The sequence below is a fragment of the Limanda limanda genome, chromosome 8 (assembly GCF_963576545.1).
Source record: "Limanda limanda chromosome 8, fLimLim1.1, whole genome shotgun sequence".
In the NCBI taxonomy this organism is placed as follows: Eukaryota; Metazoa; Chordata; class Actinopteri; order Pleuronectiformes; family Pleuronectidae; genus Limanda; species Limanda limanda.
In genome coordinates, this window is record NC_083643.1 from 14,364,161 (window position 1) to 14,391,844 (window position 27,684).

Consider the following 27,684-nt stretch of genomic DNA (forward strand, 5'->3'; position numbering starts at 1 on the left):
GAGAAAAATCTATAATAAGCAGGTTGAGATCAAGTCCAGCTACATCACTTATAATTTTACAGATCAAAGACTAAAACTGTGTCTTTACAGATAGATTTGAATCAAATCGGGAATTCAGAACAGTGCAAACTTCAACCAAGGCCCAACGGCCCCCTTGTGAAACCATTAAAATCTGCTAGATTATTCGATCCCCACCACAGCACAGTCCCTGTTAAATCAGTGAAAATGTGAAGACATTGTGAAATCTCACAATGTTTAAGAAAGGTCCTGGACCAACCCCTTTGTCTGGAGCCACGCAAAAATATACTGGGTTCTTCTTGGCTTGTGTCCTGTCGTTCCAGTAAGTTTCAGGGAAATCAGTTTTTCCATAATCCTGCTGACAAACAGAAGTGAAAATATAACCTCCTCAGCAGAGGTAATTTAGGAAACGAAAGGAGACCTTGATTGTGTAAGAAGGTTTATTACATATGTTCAAACATATGCCTCAGAACATTTCCCATGAAGAGTGGTTTTTGTCACAAATATAAATTATTTAGACTTTCTCAAAGAACAGGAGTTATGATATGATACAGGAACCGTAGCTTACTTTAACATGAAGAGAAGATGTGCTGGCTGATCACTGTAACAGGTCGGCTGAGGGCCCCAAATGAAACACATGGTTATTTTTATTAATATTTTTTAGATTTTCCCTTCATATCACCAATTTCTTAAGAAATTACAGACCGACCAGAAGACGTGGTCCCTTCACCACTGAATCCTGATTCAAACCTTTCAGAACAATTTCATTAAAAGCGGAGTGTTGTAATACTACATCCTGCCTGTCCTAGAGCCCAGTGCTGTCCATGAACCATAACACATAAATAAGGCACAAATGGAAAAAGCAACAAAAATAATATGAGGGCCAGAGCAGGTGCAGGTTTGGCACGAGAAAACAAAGTGAAATGTCATCAGCGACTTCCTGATAACCCTTAAACAACCTTCCAGCAACAGCACAATTGTCTGTTAATCAAAGATATTATTATACCTTAGAACAGGAAAAGAAACGTTTTCATCATGTTGCATTTTCAGACACAATAGAGTACTTACACGGGTGGAAGGATCGGTTGATATAATGAAACTATGCTGAAACACTAATCTTAACCATCATAATACTGAGAGGACAATTTACTTTGCCTGATTCATAGTGTTATGAACCTTTCCACGTGCTGTTGGAATAAATACTGCCGACAGATCTTCCATTTGATCAGAGGAAAGTCATTAAAGTGAACGAAGCAAGGGAGACTGCAGTGATTGATATCGGCACACACAGAAATAATGATCATTTGTACACATAAGACAGAAATGAGCTTAAAACCTTATCATTTTTCCAGACCACCCGCTGAGTGTTTCGAGGAAACATACTGGCTCCACAGATCATTCAAATTTCAAAAAGAACTCGGGCCGACCCTTCGCGATACACATTTTAACCCACATGGTGAGAACGCCATGATTCGGTTCAGCTACAAATGTTCGGGACAAACATTTCAAAAGGTGCAGATGATTTATACATTTTACACATTCGTTTTTTGTACAGAAATCTTCTTATGAGATCATTTGCAAGACTTAAAGCGAAACACAAAATAATGATAGTAATAATAATGTCCGCGTGGTTCTTTTGGGAGTAATCCCATACATCAACCATTCAAAAAGGCCAAAACCTTCAGGCACTTTTAGGATTAAGATCAGTCAGTTTGTTTATCCTAAATTCTCCTTAGATAATAGTCCATGGGACTAAGCATCCTTACATGTTCCACTCGGTGTGACCAGGACTGACTGATCAAGTCATTTTGTTTGAATAAAGATGCTTGTTTTAGTTTTTTCCCATCGTTAAAACGACAGGAGGAAACAAACTTCTTCCTCCAGGGCACAAATCCTTCACAGCCACAGTCATGAGAAGTGTGAAGGTGGAAAGCTGAATAGTTTGGTTTTGCTGGTAAAGAGGGTTTGTGTTGATTCCCTTTCCAACAGTGAGCTTATGATTGGCAGGTCCAGACTTGTCCATCAGCAGCAGTACTGTGTCTTTGACCCTGGACAACAAGAACACCCACATCAGTTTCTCAGCCAGCAGCAGCAGACTTTATGTCTTGTTCCTGTTGTTCCAGTTGGGGTCTGCCGCTGCGTTCAGCTCCACAGGTCGCTCCAGTGGCGAGCGGGAATCCTGGGGAGACTTCTGAGCCTGGGGGGAGCGAGGGTCCGCGGGCGGAGGAGGTTTGTCCGGGTGGAAGGGTCGGCTGTAGTGGTCCTGCCCCGGAGGACCAGCTGGCCTGTGCTCCGGCATCCTCCTGACGTCCTGAGGGGGAACCTCTCGTCCCTGGTGGTAGTTGGGACGGAATTCTTCAGGGCGTCTTCTTTTGGGGTCCGGATTTCTGAAATATTAATCACAGAATTAAATTTTTTATAAAACCAGAATTACCGCCCTGTGGTTGTATGCCTTCGCCAACCAGTGCAGTTTTTTTCTTAGACTCACAAGGTCACTACGACTTATTAACACTGAAATATAATCCGTTCATCTTCGAGTCCAAGTGACAACTGGTCAAAATTTCCCTAGTGGCGGACTTAAGATTTATTGTTCAAGATGCCAAAAACATGTTTTGTGAGACCACCATGACCTTTGGCCACCAAAATCGAATCAGTTCATCCTCAATTCCAAATGAATGATTGTACCAAATTTGAAGAAACTCCCTTAAGGTTTTCTTGCGATATCGTGTTCACAGGTATGGGGCGGGAGGACAAATGCACGAAACGAAAACATAAAGCCTCTAAATACTCTAAATAGAGGTATAAATACTTAACAACCACATCACCAGGTGTAAATGACCCTCACCTGTCGTAATAGGGCCTGTGACCACGGTGGTCCCGGTCGTTGCTGTACTGCTCATACGGACGTTTTCGAGGGGAGCTGTTGCTGCGGTAACCGCCGGAGCTGCGATACATGTCTCCATGTGGACGCCGGTCATCGTAGTGATCTTTGTAGCGGTGCTGGTCGTATTGATGATGTCGCTCCCCCTGCCACGACTGGTTGCTGTTACTGGGGTAATTGTATTTGCGGTCCCGGTCCCGCTGCCAGTCTCCTCGATCTATGAGAAAGAGTTCATATTAAATGTCAAATGTTTTTTTTTTTTTTATCATTGAAAAAGTTTAAGAGAGCTGCTAATACAATTCTATGTATAATATTTTTCATGATCTAGACTTTAAATGTTCAGTAAATGACACCTGCATCTTAAGCAACACAAACATAATTGCACATACCATCATTTCCAAAGTGCCGCTTATTGCCTGCATTGTACGGTTCTCTTTGGTGCCCGTGGGAACCCGGCTGAGATGCAGATTTGGTTCCCATGGACTCTCGACTAGACCCGGAAGGTTCTGGTCTGAACGATTTCGGCCTGCCTGAAGAATCGTCCTTCTTTTTCTGCTCCTTCTGGAAAAGTCACAGGATAATTTCAGCATCAATTACATACAACAGATCAATTTTCAATTCAGGAATCTTTATCAGCAGCTATATAACTTGCCTCTTCCTCGTGTGATCGCTTCTTCTGGGCCATTTTGTAAAGCTTGTGAAGCTTCCTTGCACCAAACTCTGTAAACTTAGACACAAAAATCCAGAGATTTCTGCCCCAAAAAATAAAAACAAAAAAAGATCATTAGCTGAGTTTGAACAGATTTGGCATGGTGACTCGTTTCACAAATGATCGTATCCGATCATCTTACCGGCGCCATATTTTGACATGTTCTGGGTCGTTGTATACTTTAAGGCACTCTGTGATGCGGTCTCCAATCTTCAGCAGGCATGTGCGTGTGTGCTGGAGCTGCTCCTGGTCAGAGAGACCCTCGTCTGGTTTATCCAGCTGCTTCAAGGCCTTTTTCACCGGCCTCATGCGCTCCTTACACTAGAAGAAACACACATATTGACTGGATTATTGAAATGCAATGCTTATTTAGTTTTTTCTTTTCACATTACTGATTGATCCCCACTTTTTTTAAGATTTGAATTTGAGAAGAAGAGAATAGATAAACTCACAATACTGAAAGTTTCCTGGTCGAGTTCATCATCCTCCTTTCCTTCGATGGGAACAGGGTCAGAACCAGCTGTGATGTGAACTGGACCTTGGGTCTTCTTCCCTTTGGCTCCTTTAGCCTGAAAGACAAATATACCATCAATGTAGGTCTGTCTATTAGTCACATATTTATTTCGTCCCTGTCGTTGATTTGTTTCTCTGTCAGCATGGTTACGCAAATAATACTTCACAGATTTCCACAAAACATGGTTGACAGATGAAACGTGGGCCAAGAGAGAACCTACTCAATTTTGGGTCGGATCTGGATAAAAGGGCGGATGCAGGAATATAAATTTTCACTTAAGTTGCCATTACCATTTTTTTTATATTTTTCTTGACTTTTGAATAATTCATGGATCTTGATGAAACAATCAGACACATTTAGGGGAGTGATCTGTACGAGTGTGTGCACTTTGGTGCGGCTCCAAATCAAAATCTGCACTAGCGGATTTAAATGTGGTTTGATGAGGGGCTTGTCGGTCCTTGGTGGCGGTACGAGCTCTCTGAGTGCTATTCTACTTCACATATCTAATACATGATTCACATGGTGACAAAAGGCAAAAGACCTTGACTTTCGAGCTTTTAGCCGCATGTAGAATTTTAATGCTATTATAATGTGTAGCATACCGATCTATTAAAATATACATGAATAACCTCACATCAGTGTGAATCTGAAACTCTTTGAGGTTAAGGTCGTGAAAACTTTCTCTCAAATACCTTTTCTTTCTTGGGCTTGGTGCCCTTCTTTTCTTTGTCCCCGTCCTTCTCCTTCTTAGAAGTTCCCTGTTTTTCTTTGTTCTCTTTGTTATCCTTTTTCTTCTGTCTCTTCTTGTTCGGCGACTTCTCCGTTCCATCATCCTGCTCAAACATGAGAGAAGATAATGCATATTTAATAATCTAATAAATGTATTACTCTGCTAATAAAGAAATAAAGCTGAATTATGCTTCTCCGTTAAGGTGTTGCAGTGGTTACTTTCCTATGTGGCAGGGTTTGATTGATAGATTTGTGTCCAATTCATTCACTGATTCACTTTTGTAGCATCACGGCTACACTACATGGAAAAGGGGATGCCATTTAAAAGCAATGTAGTGGATTTAATATACCTGAAGAAATAGCCTTTTTTATTTCCCAAACCTAAAGTAAGCATGGGAAATAAAAAAGCAGTTTCCACACAGCCCCTGTAGTCACCACAGGACCTGGACACAGAAGTATAACACAGTAATTAGGAAGTGACACTGCAGTGGTCGTCACATGTCTGACCTTGACTTCACCCTCCTCTGACGGGTTGTCAGACAGGCGGGGGGAGGAGATGTCGTTGCCCTGCTCATCCTTGAGAATCTTGTTCTCCTTTTTCACCCGGGGCTTCCTCTTCTTCACTTTGACCTTCAGAGGAAGAAGAGGGAGCGTGAGCGACGAGGGAGGTGGGGGACTGCGTGTGTAGATCAAAGATAAACACCATGTGGTGGAAACAGCACGGATGAGTGACCCTGTCATTAACAGCCACGTACCTCCTCCCCTGTTTTAGACACGTCGGCATTGTCTTGTTCTTTTTTCAGCAGCTTGAGCAGATACTCAGCTCTCGCCTGCAACTGTTTGCCCTGAGGCTTCTTGCTCGGGTCGTCAGGGAGAATCTGTGCAGAGGGAAGTGAATGTTAGACTCATTCCTTCGTCTTTGATGCACTGTTGCATCAAAGACGAAGGCTGTTGATAATGAGAGCCAGACGGTTATGGATTTTGCGGAGGCTGATATTGAGTAAAAAACTAAATATATGTATGCATATATATATTTTTTAATCTGCAATGATTTCTAAGATGTTGACATCAATCCGTCATGACAAAGAAATGTCATTGAGGCTTATTCTAGAATTATAAAGAATAAATAAAACTCTTGAAGAAAATAAACATGATTCTATTATATAATATATAAACATTGAGGCACATCTCTTCTACATTGTTTGCTCTGTACAAGTTTTTAAATCAGAACCCTGACCCTAAATGGATATGTCTGTGAAAAGCTTGTATTGATCTTCTTTATTTTATTTTATTAATCGGAAACTGATTAATAAAATGCTAATAAACTCAAATAAAATAAAAAAATCTACCTGCATTCAAAGTTTTGGTCAGCCCAGGTGTCAACTTTTATGATACCTCAACAAGCTAGGTCTTTTTCAAATAATTAAAATAAATACATTTGATTTAATCTCCAATTGAAACTATGCCCGGGTTTAAGGCAGATTCGTGATATTTACTTTATCAGCCAGTTTCAGGTCAGGATCTGTCTTTATCAGATCCCAGTTGCCGAAGCCGTGCTCATAGGTGCCAAGCAGGAGCTGAGTGTCGTCCTGCAGATCCCAGTCCACATCAAAGTGAGCCACCTTCACCCGGCATGTCAGCTGGAACCTGTGGGAGACATTGTCGTGAGATCTAATCTACAGCACACGTTTCCTCTGAACATGATATCTACACAAAGCCGACGCTCTCCTTCACATCTGCATATCATCTTACTTATTTCTCTCCGCAGGGTTGGAGGGCACCACTTTGTGCAGCGGCTCAAACTCCTCCTCGTGCTGGATGATGGTCTTAGCGTTGACCTGCACTCCTGAGATCTTGATATTAATCCCTCGCCGTTTCCCAGGACCTTTGGCTGGAATAATGACATGCATCAGTTATGGCGTGGAGAATAATATGATCTGAAATATAAACCCAGTGGTTAAGTCAACACACCTTCAACAGGGTTCTCTTTGAGGTGCTCCTCGTGCTCCTGCACTGCAGTCACACAGCTGCTATGGATCAGTTCACCGAGTCTCTTCAGGTCTGCGATGGATTTGTCCACCAGCTCAGAGTCTCGGGCGATCGCCTCCAACCTGAGAACAGGAAAAGACTTGACTCTGACATTCTTCTGACAACTATATTGGTCGTATATCTATTAAATAATCCTGAGATCCATATTACCAATATCATTTCACAATATGCTTACCTTTCAAGGGGAGACCCAAATTTCTTGTATGCCTTGATGAACCTGTGAATGATATTCTTGTTAATACATAATTAATTGTGATCCTGAAAAGACACTGACAAATGCATCAAGCTTCAATAGAACACTAAAAAAATTGTTATAGATATTAACCTGCGGATCTCGGCATCAGTAAAACCCTCCACATTGTTCTTGCGGGCTCGAGGTCTTCCTCTCTTCTTTGGCTTCTTGTCATCGTCACTGTCGTCCGTCTCGCTCTCAGAGCCCGAGGAGCGGTTCTTCAGCTTGGAGCCCACATCACTGTCGCTGTCATTGGCTCGAGCCTGGAGGAGTCGAGAAACAAAGTCAAATCCCCGTGATCTGATTCAAAAGCTGAGAGATTAGTGGTAAATCACTTTTAATTGTGTAAATTTAACAGTGCTTGAAAAAAGGCAAACAACATTTGGACTTTTCCAGCTAAACTGTGAATTCTCCTCTCACCCTCTTGTTCGAGCTCCTGCTTCTGGGGAGCATGAAGATGTCGGCCATCTCCCGCTGCTTCTCCTCCTCCTCGATGATGCGTCGCTGCTCCGCGGGGATGATGTTGTCCCACTCGCTTATCGTTTTGTCATCATTCTCGGGAGTGGTCTCCTCCACGCTGGAGAAATTAGCCACCTGCAACAACAGAGAGGAGACGCTGGGTTTTAGATCAGGCTGTGAAATCAGGTCTGTAGATACCGATATATAATTTAACACAGCAAACCTGTTCATACCTTGAACTGAGAGAGAAGTTCGTCTGTAGCACTTGAGCCCTGGTCACTTTCTCTCGTTTCGGCCAACCTCAGGATCTCTTCAATATCCATCTCCTACAGAAACATTAAGATATTAAGATGATTTAATTTTCAAAATATATATAAAAGGTATTTTTTATACTAGATAATTTGCTGATTGTAATACCTGTGGTTCAGACTCCTCTCCCTCGGCCTCTTTAAAAAGTTCCTCTGCACCAAACTTGAGAATAGCGGTCAGTTCTTCTTTGTTGAATGGGTTTGAACTGTGGATTAGAAAAGAGTTTGAGTATCTCAACATTTAACGACATCAGCGAGTAAAATATCGTTCAGTCATTTCTGACATCTTACTTAGTGTTTCCTGAGTTGCTGTCCAGTACAGTCCGACCAGTGGTGTCCATTCTCTGAATGACGAGATGGTCCAACACCATCTTCTTTTTCGCCCTCTCAATGATGTCCTCCTCCACTGTTCCTTTGGTGACCAGCCGGTAAATGTTCACCTATACAGAGAGCACAGAGATTGATAATGCGAATCTTAACAATTACGCAGCAAATCTGTGATGGCTGTGATGGATTTGAGTTTAGTATTTACTTGTTTCTTCTGGCCGATCCTGTGAGCCCGGGCTTGTGCCTGCAGGTCGTTTTGAGGGTTCCAGTCAGAGTCGAAGATGACGACAGTGTCTGCGGAGGCCAAATTAATCCCTAAACCTCCAGCTCTGGTGGACAACAGGAAGCAGAAGTCCTGCAAAATGGAGGAAACTTTTACCACAGATCAAGTTATTTGACATTTAATACATCAGTAAATATACAGCGCATCGGCTATTGATTTCATTCAAAAGTTTGTTTAAAAGAGTATTATCGCAGCCTGTATAATTAGTATTATATGTTTACTTTAGATGCTTTTTGTATGAGTGCAAGAACCAAATAACTGTAGGAAATTCTAGAATATGTTATGAAAATATTTCGTTTACTGCAGAACAATCATTGCAACGGACATAAATTTATAGTTGTGCATTATTGGTAACATTAAGTCATCAGATTACTCACCTCTGATCCTTCTGCATTAAAGTGGTCAAGTGCTTGCTTTCGAATTTCTCCCTTTATGGAACCGTCCAGTCGCTGCAGAGAAGAAAGAACAAAGAGATTTAAGTCTCTAAGATTTCCTGAGGAGCTTCATCCTGTAACCTTGACATCACCCTGCTTTAATCGTCATCGTACGCCGTCTATAAGCTCAGACCACGACACTGCAGGGACTAGGACTTGCAGGAGTCCAGCTGGTCTGCAGTAGAAAATAAATAGTGGATATAAATAACAACATGAACTCTCAGCTTGGCCAAGTATGTGACACCGATATCCGATCCTTACCAGAGTCCAACCCACCCAACACGACCACCCCAAAAGCCCCTTCTCTGTAAACACCAGTGAAGGTGCAGCTGATTAGAGAATGTTAGTGGAAGCCGATGGAAGCGTGATTATAATTAATAACGTGATAGAAACGTTCTTTATGTATATGGGAAGGCTGTTGTGTCAGAGTCCAAATACATTGCACTGTTATTTGCTCCATCACATGCTTCCTGAAAGCCTTTGAACTTTTGATGTGAGATAAGTTAATAAGCATGAAATGGTGGAAGTCTCATGAAGGTACATCCCTGCTCTGCTTCACCCTGGAGCAAACGCAAGCTCACATCAGGTGGTACTGAACTCTGCTCAGACCTGGTGCTATCATCCATCCTGAGTGATCCCATCACAAGTGGTTAGCGCTACGTAAAGCTCTGAATACACCTAAATGAGATCCAATCAGTCAGACGACATTCGGAGGTGGCCTGGGACGCATGTGTCCATATTCTTTTAGCTGTGTGACCTCAAAGGAACGACGGCCCACATACGCAGGACCGCCTACTCATCTGATATCATCTGACCTGATTCCGTTTTACAATGAAGGCTTCCCGTGTCCACCACCAAGATATCAACACTGATCAGCGCATAACGATTTATACTTTTCTTAAAACTGGTCAATTTGTCTTCATATCAGAGCTGCACACATCATTATTCAATCAGCCCCTCCTGACTCCTCTCTCTACCGCTAGCTCGCGCCAACAGAGACACAAACACATATACAACGGACACAACTGTAAACTGACTGGTTACAACAACATTGCTTGGAATTCGCAAACACAAATAAGGTACATGTTGAATTAGACATAGAGTGGGGAAGTGAGATCTGATCACAAGTTTTCACAGTAGATACTTTCAGGTCTGATTTTAAAGCCTTTAACAAAGGTGTGAACCAATGTACTTAACCGCTGTCCACTTGTGATTAGATCTCTCAGGACGGATATTAATACCACCTTTGTCTTTCGGGTGTTGACACACATCACAGCATTAGTTATAAATTAATTGCTAAGTGAAATCTAATCTTCTACCCACCACCTGTACAAATCCTACCTGGAATGGGTATCGGTTCTTGGCGAGGTATTCAGCCAGAATGTCCAACATCCTGACCATCTGCGAGAAGATCAAGACCCGGTTGCCTCGTTGTCTGAGTCTGGTCAGGAGCTTGTCCAGCAGCACCAGCTTCCCACTGCCTTTCACTAAACTCTGTGACACACAAAGTTACAGTGTTAAGACAGTGAATCTGCCGGGATGACTGTATTTCCTTCAAAGTTTAGTCACAGCTTGTTTCCTGTACAGAGCAGAGTTATCCTGAGGTACAGCTCGGAGCTACAGGATAAGTACCCGAGCAGCAGGAAGGAGACTTACCTGCAGGTGTTCCTGTTGTGTCTCAGTGTCTCCGTCCTCGGGCTGTCTGATGAGGTAACTATGGTTGCAGCACTTTTTCAGCTCCATGACGATGTTCAGGAAGCCGGAGGAGCTGCCTCGGTTGCCTTTGGTAAGAGCTCTGTAATTCCTTGTTAAAATCCACCTGGGAATATATTAAAATGTAGTTAATGGAGAGAAGAAATTCAGATTAGATACGAGAGATGCAATTAAAAACGGGAATGAAATCCTACTTGTAAAATTGTTTCTGCTGTGCCGACATGTCGACACGAAGGATCTGCTCCACCTTGGCAGGCAGAGATTTCTCCACATCTTTCTTGACACGTCGGAGAAGGAAGGGCTCGAGGACTTTGTGAAGGCTCTGATAACCGTTGTCTCTTCCTTTCCCATGTTCGTCCTCAAAATTCTCCCAGGAGTGGAACCTGCAGTGCACAACAGAGGTGTCACTCATCTCTGGCAGGAAATCAAACCGATGCTTTTGTTCAGTATCTTGTTCAGACTCTAAACTGGGGCATACTTGTCAGGCATGAGGAAGTGCAGCAGGGACCAGAGCTCTTTGAGGGAGTTCTGCAGCGGAGTGCCGGTAATGAGGAGCCTGTGGTTGGACCGGAACTCCATTAAGGATTTGTACAGCAGGGAGTCGTCGTTCTTCAGCCTGTGAGCTTCATCCACACCCATGAAAGCCCAGTTGATGTTCCCAAGCACACCCTGGAGACAAATGTTGAGGCAGTGCAAGTTATTTATTATGTTGTTCCTGTAAATAACAATCATAAAGAAACAATTGTCATTACGCTCACCTTGTCTTTAAGTACAATCTCATAAGTGGTTAATAGTGCATTGAACCGGATTCTTTTCGTTTGATGGTTCACCCACTCATAGTCACGGATCTGCATGAACAGAAAAAACAAGTTGCTGTAACGGACTCTGGAGATAACAGGGCGATAAAATAAAATAAAAACGGACTAATCCAACAGACCGTTTTCCTGCTCATGACGTCACCGAGGTAGACCACCACGTTCATATCTGGGGCCCAGGTCTCAAACTCCCTCTGCCAGGAGCTGAGTGTGGACAGAGGCACCACCAGTAAGAAGGGTCCGTAGAGCTGGTAGTGGTGGAACATGTAGGACAGGAAGGAGATGGTCTGGATGGTCTTTCCCAGTCCCATCTCATCGGCAAGGATAACACTATTGCACCTGAGGTGGAAGAAGACGATTCAATTATTGTTTTCCTTCTAATTTTTTTCCCCAAACATGTTAACCATTTACTTTCACAGTACCTGCACCAGGAGTGAGCGAGCCAGTTCAAGCCATCCAGCTGATAATCCCTCAGCTCGAGGGTCTCACTTCCTATGTAGGAAGGTTGTTTCTTCAGGGGAGCAAACCTCGGCCTTTGTTTTAACACCTGGAATAAAAGTTAGAAAGTCTATTCTTAACTTTTGAGCAGGACGGTCTCACCATGTCAGGTTCAGCTTTTAGTTATTCCGATTTGAAAGTGAAGAGAGGTTTTGCGTCCTACCTTGCATTCTTTGGACGGGACGGTTTTGGTCGATTCGCGGTTGAGGAAGCTGTCGATGCAGCTGCCAAACTTCAAACTTCTGATCAATGCTCCGTCTTCCCAGCTGCAATCTGAATAAGGTAACCCCATCCACTTGCAGAGATACTCCGGCTCATTGGAGGATGGCATCTTGTGGCTATGAGCTGTTTAAAGAGCAGACGGTTTATTAGACACTTGATTATGACAAATAGTCATATTTAGGTCTATTTCAAAAAAATGGAAAATAATAAAGTAAACTTACAGGGAAAGTCTATGGTTCCAGGTGTCTTCCCTGTTTTCGTTGCTATTAAAAGTAAAAATAAATTTAGTTCACTTCTTGCAGATGTACATTTAAGAAATACTGTACGCGTGTCTGCAGCACTAAGAGACAACAGAAAATACATTTCTGTTCATCTTCTTACCGATGACACGCTCCACAATCTGAAATTGCTTCTTCAAGTCACAAGTGAGCTCCTGTTGGCAGTTATGAAATTCAACGTCCTCGGGTGAAGCCCTCCTCAACCTGCCCACAAAGTCAGGATAAACCGTGAAACTTCCAGAAAAGATGTAAAATGTGAAAAAATGTAAAGGTTTAAGCCAGACAAAGATTTTCACCATGAATTGAGCTCCTCGCTTTTCTTTATGTAGTTGTCCAGTTTCTTTAGTCCCTTGACTTTTTGCTGGATCAGTGAGTCCATGCTCTCCCATGTGTTGTGGATGTAGGACCAGCCCTTCCACTTGATCAGATGCTGAGTCTCCCCCTCATCCTTCTCTGGGTCAAAGCCCTCACTCGGGTCCCCATTTTCCGTGACCGAGTACAAGGTCGTGGAAGCTCCGGAGGCTATAGGAGCAAGAAGAATATTTAGACCGTGCCAGAATGATTTTTATAAGACAAAACAAGATATCAAAATAAAGAGAGGCAAGTGAAAATGTGTCACCTCCTTTTTTGCTGATCCTGGTGTCCATAACCTTCTCAATTGTTTCACTGTCATCGTCCTGCAGCTCCTCGCCTGCTTCCCCTGTCATTTCTATCAGGTCATCAGAGTCTGTTTCAATGTCATGTTGGTCCTCTTTGTAACTGTAAACAAACAGAAACACAGGGGGAACTGTTGATGTAAAGGGGATGAAGATGTATTAATAACTTTTTGACTTTGCGCTACTGGTTAAGAAGGTGATTATTTGTCTGGAGTCCTGAAAAACTAAACTAGTTGTCCCTGTCTAATAAAAAACTAGAATTACCACCCTTAGGTTGTCTGCCTCCGCCAAATAGTGCAGTATTAGTCTACATTTACTTATTCAACACTCATATGAGGTCACAGTGAGTGTGATGAAATCTAAACCAGTTAATCTTAGAGTCCAAGTGAAGACTGGTCAAATACTGAAGAAACGTACTAAAGACAGACTTGAGATGTCCAGTGCAAAAGGCCAAACACATGTAAGGCCACTGTGACCTTGACCTTCGATCACCAAATTCTAATCAGTGAGTCCAAGTGAATGTCAAAGAAATTCCCTCAAGTCGTTTTCAACACATCTTGTTCACAGGATGAGAAAACAAACTGCATCCGGCCGCTCTCTGCCGCCAGGATGGAGGCCTAACTATCTGTGGGGAGAAATATTATTTTGAGTTTAGAAATCCACCTTTTGACTTTCGTTGCGCCCCTTCCTCGGGTTTGCCTCTTTGGAGTGTCGTCCTCATCGTCATCATCATCGTCCTCTTCATCATCGTCGTCATCGTCTTCACCTGATGACTCTGCTTTTCTGGACTTTTTCCCCTTCTGAGAGATCTGCTTTTTGACGGATGATGATTTGGTCTGAGGTCTGTAAAACACACAAACATTCAATTCACCTAAAGATGAAGAACCAGTTCCCAAGATCACTACCAAAATGTATTCTGCTCTCTAGCTCTCCACTGGCCAATTGTAAAACTGCAGTCACATATTTTACAATTTGAAAAATATTTCCAACACATTATATGATCAGATAAAATTTCATATTTTAGATATTATAATTCAAATGTTTACAACATCAGGCTGAAAGATTCAGGTGTCTCAGTAGAGTCATTCCAAAACAATTTAAACAACTGCTCACACAATATGAAATGATTTGGAGATGATCAGTGGGTAGCTGTCTGATGGCCAGGCTTAGCTATACTCTTACCTTCTAGCAGGAAGTCGTCTGGATCTAACTTTTTTCTCTTCCTGCTCACTGTCTGAACTGTCGGAAGCCTCCTCCTCCTCCTCCTCCTCTTCATCATTTGAGTCATCCTCTTTCCAGATACTTCTTACAACAAAGAAATACCACAAGTTCACCCCCAGGGCCCATCACTTTTTACAACCAATTATTATTTCATCAAATCCTGGCCGTAGGGGGCTCAGCACAACCCGATTTAATCAGGGATAAGCCGCCGATCGGACCAATCAAATTTGATGCTGTTGCTTTTATATCACATGGGAGGATGAAGCTAACTGAGCCCAGTCAGAGCCAAACAGATACCCATTTAAAAATAATAAGCTTTAAATGATGAGTCACAACATGGAAAACAACAAAATGACACAGAAGTGAACTGTCAATAGCTACTGAATGGATCGAGTGTCAAATAACAAAAATCTCATCAAAAAAGTTCCTTAAAAGGGTCACAACACGGAAGAATTTAAAAAGATTTGAAAGAATACCAATTCAATTTGAAATAAATTAAATAATAATAATGATATCAATATAGTGATAATACAAATAACAGGACCATGCTTCCACGCTTCATACTCACTCTTTCTTCTTGGCCCGTGACGTCTTTCTCTTGGGACTCTCGCCCTCAGAGTCACTGCTCTCCTGTTAATACAGCAAACAGCAGGTATGTTTCATCAAGCGCTGGGAAATGTACTAGTACTTCCACAAGACGTCCACTAGATGGCACAAGTGGCTGTGTTAAACTAACTGGTGCTCAGAGATAACTGCAAATCGTTTGTCTTTGTTTCATCAATCATCTTCAAGCGTTCGCTCTCGTCGGCTTACCCCAGCTCCGACGTTTAAACGAGCCGGCTCCTGTCTACTGCGGTTTGACCTCCTGACCCCGTACACATCAGGATGTTCCTCCCACATCTGGATCAAAGAGAAGCAGTTATCAGAGACTCAGACTTATTTTGCACATATCTCAATACTACCCTAATTTGTACATATGATATTGGGCTACAAATATTGGCTATTACTTAAATTATTTCTCTTTTATATGCTAAAAGTATAGGGTTTTACAGTTGGTGCAGTTACAAACGTTCAGACTGTATGAAACCTTATAACATTCATGCAATGTACTTCAAAACAAAGCTGCAACTTTCACATTTAATTTTTAAGATTTAATGCTCATTTGTTTGGTTTCCTGGATGTTTCTGTGAAAACACTCAAAAATTGTTTGCAGCAACCGACCAATTTAAAGTCAACAGACTTTTATTATGCAGCCTCACTATTTTTAGAAAACTCTCCCAACACATTCCTAAAGTGAACACTACATGCTCGTCCATTCATAGAGTTTTGATGTGTTTTGGAAGTGGGACACAGCTACAGTCCAACACAGATTAAAAGATATGGCAGCTGTAAAACTTGCATAATTGAGGATGAAACTGCAACCGTCCCACACGTCAACCGGTCATAATCCTATCAAGAGCCTGATTACACAAACAAAGTTAACCGCTATTAGAGGACAAGAACCATAATCCGCTTTGGGAACAGTTTAGTCACCACAGAGGACCCGGGTGCGTCTCTAAAGTTCAGTGACCTTTACCTTCTTCACATCAGCCAGACGCTCCTTCTTCCTGACTGGCTTGTCTTTGACTTCCGCTGCGTTTTGCTGGGATTTGGACTCAGCTGATTCGCTCCCTGACTCCGAGCGACTCTCAGACTCCGAGGAGCTGTTGGACTCTGAGTGGTGGGATCTCCTCCTCTCATTGCCGTGCTCGCTCTCTGAGCGACTTCCGGACTCTGACGCAGAGTGGTTGGACTCCTCTGAAGCTGAATTGCTAAAGGGGCAAGAAAACGTTCATTCTTTTGATTCATATAATACAGTGAACACGTCTACAACATGGTGAGAATGTGAGCGAATAGTTTCAGCGACAAAAGTTGTCTTAAAATTCAAAGAGAACACTTTCACTGGAGAAGGCAGCAACTAGGGAGTTTGAAGTATGAGAAACCTAATTAAATCATTCCTCCTCCCTCAGCCAAGTCTAATAATGACCTCATTCTTTCTAAGCCACACAAATCTACTTAAACTCAGAGTTTACAGACCTGCTTACAATACCAAAATAACAAGCTAAACTGAGACAGCAAAAGGCATGAGTTCTCTGAGTGGCTACACCCACTGAACATCTCTGCTGACAAACAACTTGCGAAAAAAAATAACATTAATCATAACTACCTATCTCTAAAAATGATCAGAGATGAACAAGGATTGATAATTAAACTCTACAGAAATATTTTTATATTATTTGACTTTATTCATTAGAAGCCGAATCCATATTCTTACGAAGATTTGATAACTGTTTTTTTGAAGTGGAAAAAAATCATTAAGTTAAATTAAAATGATAACTCAATATTTATATTGTGCCTCTCAAGGCCCAAGGATAATGCACAGAACTGGGAAAACTAGAATAAGAATAAAAAGCAGAGGACAGAAGTTTTAAAGTTTTCTTAGTGTCCAGGGGGCAGGAGCTGCCACATTGAATAACCTTTAAGTCAATGAAATGAAAACAATGCCTATTGTGACCCCTCATCGCAGTTTTTGATCATAGTTGAACATGAGCTGTGCAGAGCTTCACAAAGATGATCGTCTATCCTCAGATTTTCATCTGAAAGGTTGTTAAAGGCCTGAAAAGGTGAACATATTCAATACTTCAAAACAGAACATAAAACAAAAGAGAATATCAGAAAAGTAACTGTGATTATATTTATTAAATAAATTAAAAACGACCCTTTCGTGATATTTATCCCTAGGACCAGATCCACGGGTTGTTAACCACTTGTACAACTCATTGATTTGAAAATGATGCTACGTAAACATGTCCATGAAGAGTATCACACTTTTTCAGGTCAACTTTAAAAACAAGATCTCTGTCTGTCTCCTGATAGGATGAAATCTAGATATGATTTATCAATTTTGTATAAAACAAACACTATAAACCTTAACAAGCAATTTAAAACGGTAAATAAATGGGTTAATAAAATATCTTGGGAACACGGACCCTCTCCTGTCTGAGTCGTCATGTCTGACACATGGGGGCGCTACACTCACTAGGAATAAACATCCAGATCTCACTTTTCAACTTGGATTCTATTACAGACACATACAGCCCTGTGTCTTTAAAAAAATAATTGATTAAGTTGTATTCATTATTTAGATTGTTTTTATTAATAAGTATCTTCCTTTTAAAATTTGAAAGGATTATTATTTTCCTCACTAATGTAAAAACAATAATACCTTCATGCTGACATTTATACAATTACATGAATAAAAAAGGGGAAGTTTGACTTATAGTAACAATGTCACAGGTGCTAAATGTTACAGCTTCAATGACCAAACTCTAAAGTGCATGGTTCATTCCGCTTTAAAAGAGGTCAAACATGGGCGGGACCGAGACACGATCTCGAATTACTATTGGTTGACATGTTGCTAGTAGGAAATGCAGCCAATAGGGGCGCAGTGTGCAGGCTTCCCATGGTCTGAACTCTTCCTGTTCCTCCTCCATGTAGTTCTGAGCTTGAGTTTTAATACAGATAAGTGAGCAAGCTGGGCACACAAAGCAAGGGCCATTTTGTGACTCAGGAGGGCCACTGTGAAGTCCTGTGTTAGGACATGATGTTCCATTGAGTCACCAGATTTTCTGTTGCTTGTCCTGACCTGCACGTCCACACTGTTCAGCCAACCGGTTGAAATAAAGTTAGGCTGTCATGAGTGGCAGAGGACATGTGGAACCCAAAGTTAAAAATACTAAAATGGCTGCCATAGTTTCTGACACACACAAAAACTACAAGTTTGATGTAACCTGCTGCAGTGAACAGTCAGTAAAATGCAGAATGAGGGTGATTATGTGCATGTTCTATCCAAAATGTCTGCGTCTTTATTGCAAAACAGCCTATTGAGACTGAGCTGCATTATTTGTTGTGAAAACTTGACAGCAATTCTAGAAATTTAAAGAGGGGTGCAGTATTGGTTAAATAAACAGAAACATTTTCTTTAAGTGGCTACTCACTCGTTTCTGCATTGTCCTGACACAATACATGATCTGATAGCTTTAAATCATCTTTATTGATGAAAATGTAATTATTTATACATCAAAGTCAGTTTCCACTGACTATAGAGCAAAGCTAGTGGAAACTAACTTTGATGTATGAAGAATGGGAGGATGACTAAAAACAAAAATGTTCACATTTTATAATAAAGGAAAACAGACAATATTGTAAAATATGTCACCACATTATCCACAGGGGCTTTGGAATCCACTGAAACTGACACAAATATTATATCCAGGATAAAATAAAATAAAAAGTTTGATTGTAAAATTCACTTCTTCAGACATGATCAAAAACAATTAATTCAATTAACAAGCATGATGATAAAGCTGATAACACAAGACTAATTGAAAGTGTTTTTTTAAACATCTGATACCTAAAAATGACAAATCACATTATTAGACAGGTGTCAATTGTAGATCAAATGTTTTAAAAGTAATAACAACAACTTTGTTTCTAGGAAATATGTAAATTGAAACGGTCCATTGAGAAAGAGGCCCTTAAACCAAAAGTAAAAGTAACCTTCTCCTGAAAATAGAAGTTATATTACACAAGTGTGTGAGCACTGACATAACTTCATAATACACAAAAGTTTTTGAATGGTATTTATTAACCTTATTAAACCAAACCAATTCATTCACAAGCATCTCAATTAAAATGTTTCAATAAGCAGAAATAACCAGGGATAAGAAAACTTGCATTTCTTATAAAAAGTTTGTACAGTTTGAAATATAAAAAGTGTAAATCAGTATAAAAATAAGATCAGATCAGTTTGCAGCCACATGCAAACTGATCTGAGGGGTTAAGTGTGTTATATCAAAATATCTGATATAGCCCTATAACTGAGGAAGAAAACATGGGTAAAGCAAATAATTGTTTCAGATAATTGAGAAAAACGAAAGAACAATGTTGATAAAATGGTGCAATGCAGTAGCAACTAGTAAGACAAGGTCATGTTACACTGTAGCGACAGGATTGCAAACATTGAGGACAAATCCTTTGCAGCATAATACAGAACAAATGGGATTTTCTGGGGGTCCAACACAGACATCTGATGTAGTAACAGGGGCCTGACACCTCAGACTCGAGTTGAGAAATTGTCGGAAAGGAAAAAAAAATCAGGGTGTGGCTATTAAACAATAGCAAGGTCATTCATGACACCGGTGCACAGCGATCAAAACCCATATATCAGTAATGTACACACAGGTGATCGAGCATGCTTCACAAGGGTAAACAATCCAAAGACATGAGGGGGGGGGGTTAAAAAAAAAGTTTAAGGATCGTACCTTGACGCATTGCTCCGAGTGGATCCTTCATCCTCGTGTTTCTCACTCTTACTCTTCATCATGGTATTATCCTGAAAGTGTCTGACAGCAGGGGTGATCTCTGTGCTCCTGGGGCTTTACTGTCAGGGGAAGTTGCAGGAAGCAGGAGCTGTGTACTGCACAGCTCCGGCAGGACCGTGCTCGGCCGGCTGTTACAACCCCGGCGGTGCGACACGAGTCGAGAGGAAGGAGGCATTAACATGAAAAGGTCCCATTACCGCTGATAGCATCGCTAATTCAGATTTCGAGTGAAAAGAATAAATAATAATACAGACAGGTGCTGTTAGAATGAGTTAAATACCCGAGGCTCGTCTTTCGTGAGAGTCCATCGATCATTTAATTCCAACTGCGTCACCGAACGGAGGAGGAAGAAAAAATGCGATTTGAAAATGAGAAAATGATCAAAAATGATCAACGACAGAATGTAAACAAGCCGGATTGAAGAAAGGTGGCAGCCTGTAAATGAAACATGAGTTTCGCTGTCAAAAGGTTTTAAAATAAATAAACTCCGCTGAGTGACTAAATTGGAAAAATAACAATAATAGCTTCAAGGATAAATGATAATAAAAGGTGGTTTGTTTCAAAGACCTCCCAGGCCTGTACAGTCTGATCTGCTGTCAGAGGCACGGAGGCGAAGCAGCACTAAAAATGGAGGCTCGCCATGGCCGCCAGAGCCCTGTGTGGAAAACAACGACGAGCACCAGCCCAGCACGGAGGCTGCGGTCTCCTCGACAAAACAGCCCGAAAAACACAGCAAACGCACCGAAATCACGCTAAAACAACGACCGAGCGACCGTATCCGACGAGTAAGCGTCAAAATCAAGCAAAGATCGACCGAAGAACACGACAGACAGAGGACCCGACGCGAGCCCGTAGCAACCTTCCCGAGGCTCAGCCGCCATCTAGAGCTCCTTCCCAGCTCTGAAAGCTTCGCCTTTGATGGACGTTATTTCCATTTAGCCTACACTCAGGTGATGATAGGTCCCACCCCTTTTTTATTCGGTTTAGAGTATGATTTTATAAACGTTCACACACTAAAGCACCAGGTCATACGTCTGACATTGAAAGCCTAATTCCCACACTTCATAAGAGTGTTAAAACACAGGAGAGTTAAGGGACTATATTTTGTGAAGCAATTGCATCACTTCCTGCTTGGACAGGAAGAAGGACAACCAGAAGCCATTTTAAAAACCCTTTGGAAACCATTTCTGTCAAGCCCAAAAGCTTTTATATATCCCGGGTATGGGTGCATTCGGCATCAGATTTTGAATGATTAAATTAGGATTTTCCCATTGGGACTGATTAAAACGCACAAAGGTGCATTTTAAAAAACTGATCTCATTTAAAATCTCTACAACCGAGGTGATAATTCCCTTTTTAGAGCAATTCCAGAAAATTAAGATCACTTCGGGAAATTCCCCAAACCAATGGAAAGCGTAAGCACTTATGCTAGCACCTAATTACACGGGCAAACATGGATGATTAGTGACACAGTCATAAACCTTTGTTGTATTAATTGCGTCAAATATTACATCAACTGCAGAGGTAAAGAAAACACGCTCCAACATTACGCCAAATACTCTCTCCGGATAAATAGCTAATGAAACAAAGCCAGGGGAAAAAAATATGAGGATATACACTTTATTTAAAAACAACATTTGAATATCAAATGTACAAAGGCTGCTTTTTTTGTTTCCCAAAAACAGTATCATTTTTCAACAAGTCCACTGACGGCCAGCGACGGTGTTCCAGTGTCCATGTTGTTGTAAAAAATAAAAATCCAAACTTCGAAGTCGTCACAAAAAATTGGTTTAATCTTGTCAATGTGGCTAACTGCCAAATCGTTTGCCATCTTCACGTTAAACAACGCTGTCTCCACTTGAGCAAAATCCAGTTGAATGGGGTCTTGATAGGATAAAAAAAGAAGGAAAAGTTGTAAGGCCACAGTGAAACTGAAATGAGTAATGATTGACTTTCCAGCAGTTTAGGAAGGCATGCGTAACTAGACTAATATTAACAAAGTTAAGTAGCATACTTGGCTAGCTTTAGATGCGTTAGCTAGCATTGTGTAAGCGCACCTGATAATCGGAGATATGAACATTTATAAGGGTAGAGTTCATCAAAAAAGTAAATTTAAAAAAAGTTGCTATTCATGAATCATTCATTAGTCATAATGTATCAAATGCAGACTTCAGATTGTAATCCATCTTCATAAATTATTCACTTCTTTATCAAAACTGTTTAAATGTTGTCTTATAGCCAAAGTTTGATTTACTAAATTCCAAGACAAACAACCTGTTATGCATAACAGGAACGTAAATAACTCAATTCCACAGAATATCCCAAAATTAGGAATTCCTTGGACAAAAAATATTAACTAAGAAGCTCAACAGGCTATATTCATGATGTTATTCCAAAATTTTTGAAGGACTCTGAATTGTTACTTTGCTGAATTGTTTGAAGCTTGAGTTGAACAACATTCCAACACATCGCAAAATATTTCCTAGCTGACCACTAGGGGTGTGACGAGTCTAGAGTTAGCCAAATTCACGTCATGTGCTATGCATGAAAGGTAATATACGCAACAGCTGTAAAGCTGTGACCCGCAAAATTTGAGATCGAGGGAACAAAACACTAGCATGTGAGCAAACAATGCTTTATACAAAAAATTTGCATTGCCTGTATTGACAGTGATTACCAGTCAACAAAACAAAGACACGACCCACAGATGGACAACCTTAAAGCATCTACTATTAAAAGCAACCATTAAAAACAATCGTTATTTACTTGCATCCAAAAATGTCCCCCATAGCTCTCAAAGTATTGAAATATAATTGTTGCATAGTATTGCTCATGTTTGATAAGATATTTTACAGTCACAAATACTATGAATGAAAAATATATAAAGTCTTGGAGAAATGTGGCTTCTTCTTGAAAGTAGGTGGCATCAAAGCAAAGGTCCTCATAAACCCATATAATTGTTATATTTGAGGTAATAATGAACGTGGCAACATTACGAAAATTGTTGTGCATTCACAACCTTAATGCTACTTTTACAAACTTACCTTAAATCTATGTGCTTTGCCTATATCTACATGGTTTCTTGTTTTTTTCAATTAAAAGTGAATAGCACCAATGTAGCAGCATCTTAAAATAGGATGGAGGAACCCCACAGCTCTATAGAAATCCAAATGGGATACATAGAACATATAATCTCTTGGGAAATACATTTTTCATGAGATCAGAAAGGAGGTGAAGAAATACTGATCAAAGATAAAAAAAACTTACAGTGCTGTCTTCGTTTTCTCCAAAGATCGGAGTCTTTACACAGGTACAAGCCCCAACTGTAGAAAGATAAGGAATACAACATGTATTACATACAACAGACCAACACGAAAAAAAAGCAAGCAAGTGGACCATACATTTTTGCTAGTTCTAACTGGTTTAAAGCATTTAAATTTTCTGATTTTAAATGCAGAATCCAGCTGAAGGTGATGACTTTTCCTGATACCAATCCTTTTACGGTGAAGAACAAGTAACTAAAAAAGACAAAGCTCTATGATTCATATAACTGCTGTGGGCAGATTTGTGCAGCAAGAGTTGTCAATTGTCTTTTTTACATTATTGTACAAATCTACCAAATGTACATAGTCAAATCAATGAATTAATACCGCTATGCTGTTCAATGCTATTTAACAGACTTCTACCTTCCACTGTAGAGAAACGCAGTAAAGGGGTTGAAGTTCATTTGAAGATGGCAACCGGAACCCCCATACAAACAAAAATATTTTTTGTTCTTGCGCCATCTAAAATTATTTTCAGTCATGAACCAAGAGCTAGCGCAGTAGCACGAAGAAGCCAGTACCCAACGTTAATCTTGGGTTACACACATTTATTTGAAATGACTCTCCTAGATGCCCTCTATTGGACACGATTGGAATTTCATTTTAGGAATGCTACTGTGTGGCTTAATTAGCGAATAATTTGTGTATAGTTACTTTTATAAAGAAGGAAGAAAAAACTAATATGCAACATTAAAGTAAAAATGCTGTGTTTTCAAATGTGTAGTTGAGTAAGTTTGTGAAACTACCGACAAATTAGAAAAAACACGCAAAACAGCATACAATGTGACTTGCGGTTTATATATTGAAAACTATCCACATCATCTGCATTTGCTAAAGATAGAAATTAATGAAGCTGTAATTTGGTGGGTTTACAAACCCACCAAATTTGTTTGTTTTGAGACGTCATTGTAGTATTATTGCTATGACTGAAGTTGTGTGATTGTCAGGTGACCATTATCTTTATACACAGTTTTACTGCTCCATAGGTAAGCTAGCTAGTTAGAATTGCACTTATTAAAAATTTGAATGTTGGTTTAAAACTGAGTTTTGAAATGATTGTTACAAAAAATTATTAAAAGAAATCTGTTTTTGATGATTATCAGTAATGCTGATGAAAAATACATATCAAAGACGTCAACATAAACATATGGGCACATACTATCATTTTTAAGCAGTATGCTAACTTGTCAAGATAATTTTAAATGGCATACGAGTTATACTAATCTATTTCAGTCAACGTGATATTTGTTTGAAATTGAGCACAAAGCCTCTAGTCGGCTATTCAAGTTATTTTTCAAATTTTAGTATATAATTGCCACCTCATACTCTAGGGGGCAGACTACCTTACCTTCAGAAATCACACAAAGGCCTATAGTCATAACAAACTGCGAAAACTAATGGAAACTACATACCACATTTTGTTTTGCATTACTTCGGCTTATTACGGCTAACAACATCAACATGAGTAAACGAAGTTGACTTAGCTACTTGTTAAGTTACGTTTTTGTGGTCAGTAAAAACAGTACATTTGACCCGAGGCATTAGAATTCATTGCAATAATTACATGCAAAGCAACTTTTAAATAACTATATCTCAAGAATGATACTTACAAATCACCATTGCAGTGCGAGTCACCCGAATCCTTAAATTCATGACTCCACGATGACTATACGTCAGCCCTTTAACAAAGAAAAAATAAAGGTTCAGTTTGGAAATGTGACAACAGCACACCCTACTGGCTGTGTGTATGTGGCAGTACAGACAAAGAAGCACATGAGACTCCAAAAAAGTCTGAAACCCTGGAATGGTTAATAAAAACATACCATTTAGCGTGGGTAAGATGATCTTCCGTCTTCTTGGAAGTAACTTGCGAAGAATCAAAGGTAATTCCTGCAAAGTACAAAATATCAGTATGTAATTATTTTGTAGTCATATAACAAAATCGCAACTTTCTCTTAAATACAGCAAACTGCTAAGTATACGATTTTAGTCGTTTTGAGATTATTCTTCGAGTATATTCGGAACTCGTTAACATATTGCGAAAATCTGAATTAAGTCAACGCGCTTTAGTCGGTAAAATGTTTTATGTTTGAATGTTTTGGAGATTCAAAATGCAACATCGCTTGTTTTCAATGGTAACATCCTATTGAGCATAGCTTAAAGAGGACAATTTGTTACGTGCAGGGTGGTACTAATCCTGGAGATAGAACAATGTGGTTTAGGATACAAATATCTATCAGAAAAGATTGTACATCTTCTATTTCATTGTGTGTAGTATTTGTCTTCAAATCTAGATAAATTCACAACCTTGTCAGCAAGGCTGAGGTATTAAGATGTCTTTATTTAATTTAGAATTAGTATTTAGAGTTTTATCAAATAAATACTTGCAATGAAGGTCTCTTACATTAAATCTTTCTTAATATGTCTTCCAGATGTGAATTAACATGGAAAGACAACATAAATGTTCATATTTAAATGTATTCCCTGTTCAGTACCTTAAAGGGTTAAAAGCCAACACCCTAATGTGTTTTTCGAGTTAGACAAGCTTCTATAACATATATAACATTTAATTGACAAACTGACCAAGATTAGTTTAAGTGTAGTGTTTGCTATGAAATAATAATTAATAATGGTAATATTTGGTGAATTTTGACAACTTGTGATATTTCATTAAGGTGTTTTTTTAAATAATAAGTTTTAAGCATCCATCACTAACCTGAATCTTGTCATAAACTACATCTGGTCACCCCGTGGTAAGATGTGGTGAAAAATTGTGGTTATTTTTATATATTTTTAATTCGACATTTCGCTGAAACAGCACAAAAAACGAATTTACTGAAAATAAACCAAAATATGCCCAGACAGGATGTAAGGACGTCAATCTGTCTCTACACGACGTTTAGAAGACGCAACATTTGCTTGTTTTTGTTGTTTTGTCGAGTAAAGCCACACAAGGACATTTGCCCTTTCAAGGACAAAGCACATTTTAAATGCGTAGGTAGAAATAACTCCAAAGAACTCGAGACCAAATGTGCTAATCCAAATATGAAGTAGGTTAACTCGAAGAACTGCTGTCAAACATGACAATCCCGTCAAATTAAACACAAGCACAGGCTTTTAACAGGCTGGAGAGGGTTTCCAGCTTTTCGCTGACTACACACCATGGCCATTTTCTACAACACTGCGTCTCTCTGTCGTTCCTTCCACCATATTGCCTTCCACCCCACACTCGTATTTTGCAGCTATTAAAGTCTGATTCCTCAGAGTTCTTACCCATGATCGAGGCCGGGTCTATCCCCCGTCGTCTGCCGGGACCGGGGTCGCATTTTGGGGCGTTTTTGGTCGTTTCTCTGGGTCTTTCTGAGGAAGCATCGTGGCGCTGCTTTTCCTCTGTCCGCTCGCCTCGCCTCGCTCTTCTGCTGTGTGAGTCCTCCTCCCGCCTCTGAGCTGATATCCTCCCGCGGCTCTGCCCACTTTCCTCCCAACGTAACACACACTTCCTCTTACACCAGCTAATGTAAGCAGCCATCTTTACATGACTGTCATGCGACTTGTCTTATTCTAATGTTAGCATCAATCTGTACATCACAATAACACAAACTGTCTGTTTCTAATGTTAGCAAGCACGTTTATATAACTATCACACAAACTGTATTGTTTTATGTTAGCAGCCATATTTATATAACTATCATACAAACTGTCTGTTTCTAATGTTAGCATCAATCTTTACATCACAATAACACAAATTGAGCTTTGCCAGAAGAGAGCCGGTGACTCAAGCATTTCCTTGTCAGCGACTTCTTAATGTTATTGTTGTGCATTTGATAATAAACTCTTGAATCTAGAAACTCTTATTCTAATGTTAGCATCAATCTGTACAGCAGGATAACACAAACTGTCTTTTTCTTATGTTAGCATCCATCTGTACATCACAATCACACAAACTGTCTTTTTGTAATGTTAGCATCCATCTGTACATCACAATCACACAAACTCACGGCAGCACGTTTAAAATATTCAACCTAATAAGTAGTGTTAACAAAACATTTTAGCGTTGTTTATTCTAACTATTATCAAGTTATTCGAAGCCCATGTCAGGTCCCAACAAGTTTAGCTAAAATTGGCCTTTAGTGAAGTTTAGCATTATTATAAACATGTAACACATGTAACCTTTAAATTTGAAGAAATGTTTATTCTATTTTATGGAGATTAAGTATAATTCTGTAAAAAAAAGTTTATAGTTGGGTCATATTGCAAAAATTATATCACGATATCAGTCAACATCGATAATTATCACAATACATTTCCAATAGTCATTTATTTTAAGTCAAAGTTTCTCATGTTTCGCTCCTGAGAGAAGATTGTGATGGTAAATATTTTATTATGGGCAATGATAGCAAACACAAAAAACTTGAGGTAGATCACTTACATTTGATCCATTATAGCTCCTGACTGTTCTTGCACAATGCTTAAACATTATATCAATTTATGTATTGGACTTTAGTTTTATTTCTGTTGCTAAAAATATTATTACCTGTATTATTGATATTGTTCATTGTGCAGCCCTAAGTGATACTGTATGTGTACAGCTA

At 40.0% G+C, this 27,684-nt stretch overlaps 1 protein-coding gene across 4 annotated transcripts; it reads right to left on the reverse strand.

Annotated features, from left to right (window-relative positions):
- Window positions 1–444: 444 nt before the first annotated feature.
- chd2 (chromodomain helicase DNA binding protein 2) lies at window positions 445–26,516 on the reverse strand. 4 transcript variants are annotated; one of them, XM_061076508.1, is made up of 42 exons: window positions 26,366–26,516; window positions 24,916–24,982; window positions 24,703–24,771; window positions 23,037–23,092; window positions 19,710–21,653; window positions 15,923–16,157; window positions 15,160–15,246; window positions 14,915–14,976; window positions 14,308–14,427; window positions 13,789–13,968; window positions 13,089–13,228; window positions 12,766–12,991; window positions 12,573–12,673; window positions 12,413–12,454; window positions 12,133–12,314; window positions 11,894–12,018; window positions 11,594–11,810; window positions 11,415–11,504; window positions 11,135–11,325; window positions 10,851–11,039; window positions 10,600–10,762; window positions 10,285–10,437; window positions 8,887–8,958; window positions 8,432–8,581; window positions 8,191–8,339; window positions 8,009–8,105; window positions 7,825–7,917; window positions 7,553–7,726; window positions 7,226–7,395; window positions 7,076–7,117; window positions 6,823–6,962; window positions 6,604–6,742; window positions 6,348–6,498; window positions 5,607–5,729; window positions 5,359–5,481; window positions 4,815–4,955; window positions 4,061–4,177; window positions 3,751–3,929; window positions 3,552–3,651; window positions 3,289–3,460; window positions 2,864–3,116; window positions 445–2,405 (listed from the first exon to the last, which is right to left on the reverse strand). In XM_061076508.1, exons 5-42 carry the CDS (start codon window positions 19,769–19,771, stop codon window positions 2,117–2,119), a joined length of 5,439 nt encoding a protein of 1,812 aa, XP_060932491.1. In that variant the 5' UTR covers window positions 19,772–21,653; window positions 23,037–23,092; window positions 24,703–24,771; window positions 24,916–24,982; window positions 26,366–26,516; the 3' UTR covers window positions 445–2,116. The 4 variants fall into 4 exon arrangements, with proteins under 4 accessions (XP_060932491.1, XP_060932489.1, XP_060932492.1 ...); XM_061076506.1 differs by having other exon boundaries at window positions 14,308–14,430; XM_061076509.1 differs by lacking the exon at window positions 14,308–14,427.
- Between the last annotated feature and the right edge of the window lie 1,168 nt (window positions 26,517–27,684).

What these genes read in the sequence shown, in the direction of transcription:
- chd2 (XM_061076506.1), bottom strand. Translation starts at nt 19,771, where the DNA reads ATGATGAAGAGTAAGAGTGAGAAACACGAGGATGAAGGATCCACTCGG. An exon ending in AGCGAGGAGCTCAATTCATG is followed by an intron (nt 12,674 to 12,765) that starts GTGAAAATCTTT and finishes CTTTGTGGGCAG; the next exon opens with GTTGAGGAGGGCTTCACCCG. An exon ending in CCAAGCCCAAGAAAGAAAAG is followed by an intron (nt 4,178 to 4,814) that starts GTATTTGAGAGA and finishes TTTGTCTTTCAG; the next exon opens with GCTAAAGGAGCCAAAGGGAA.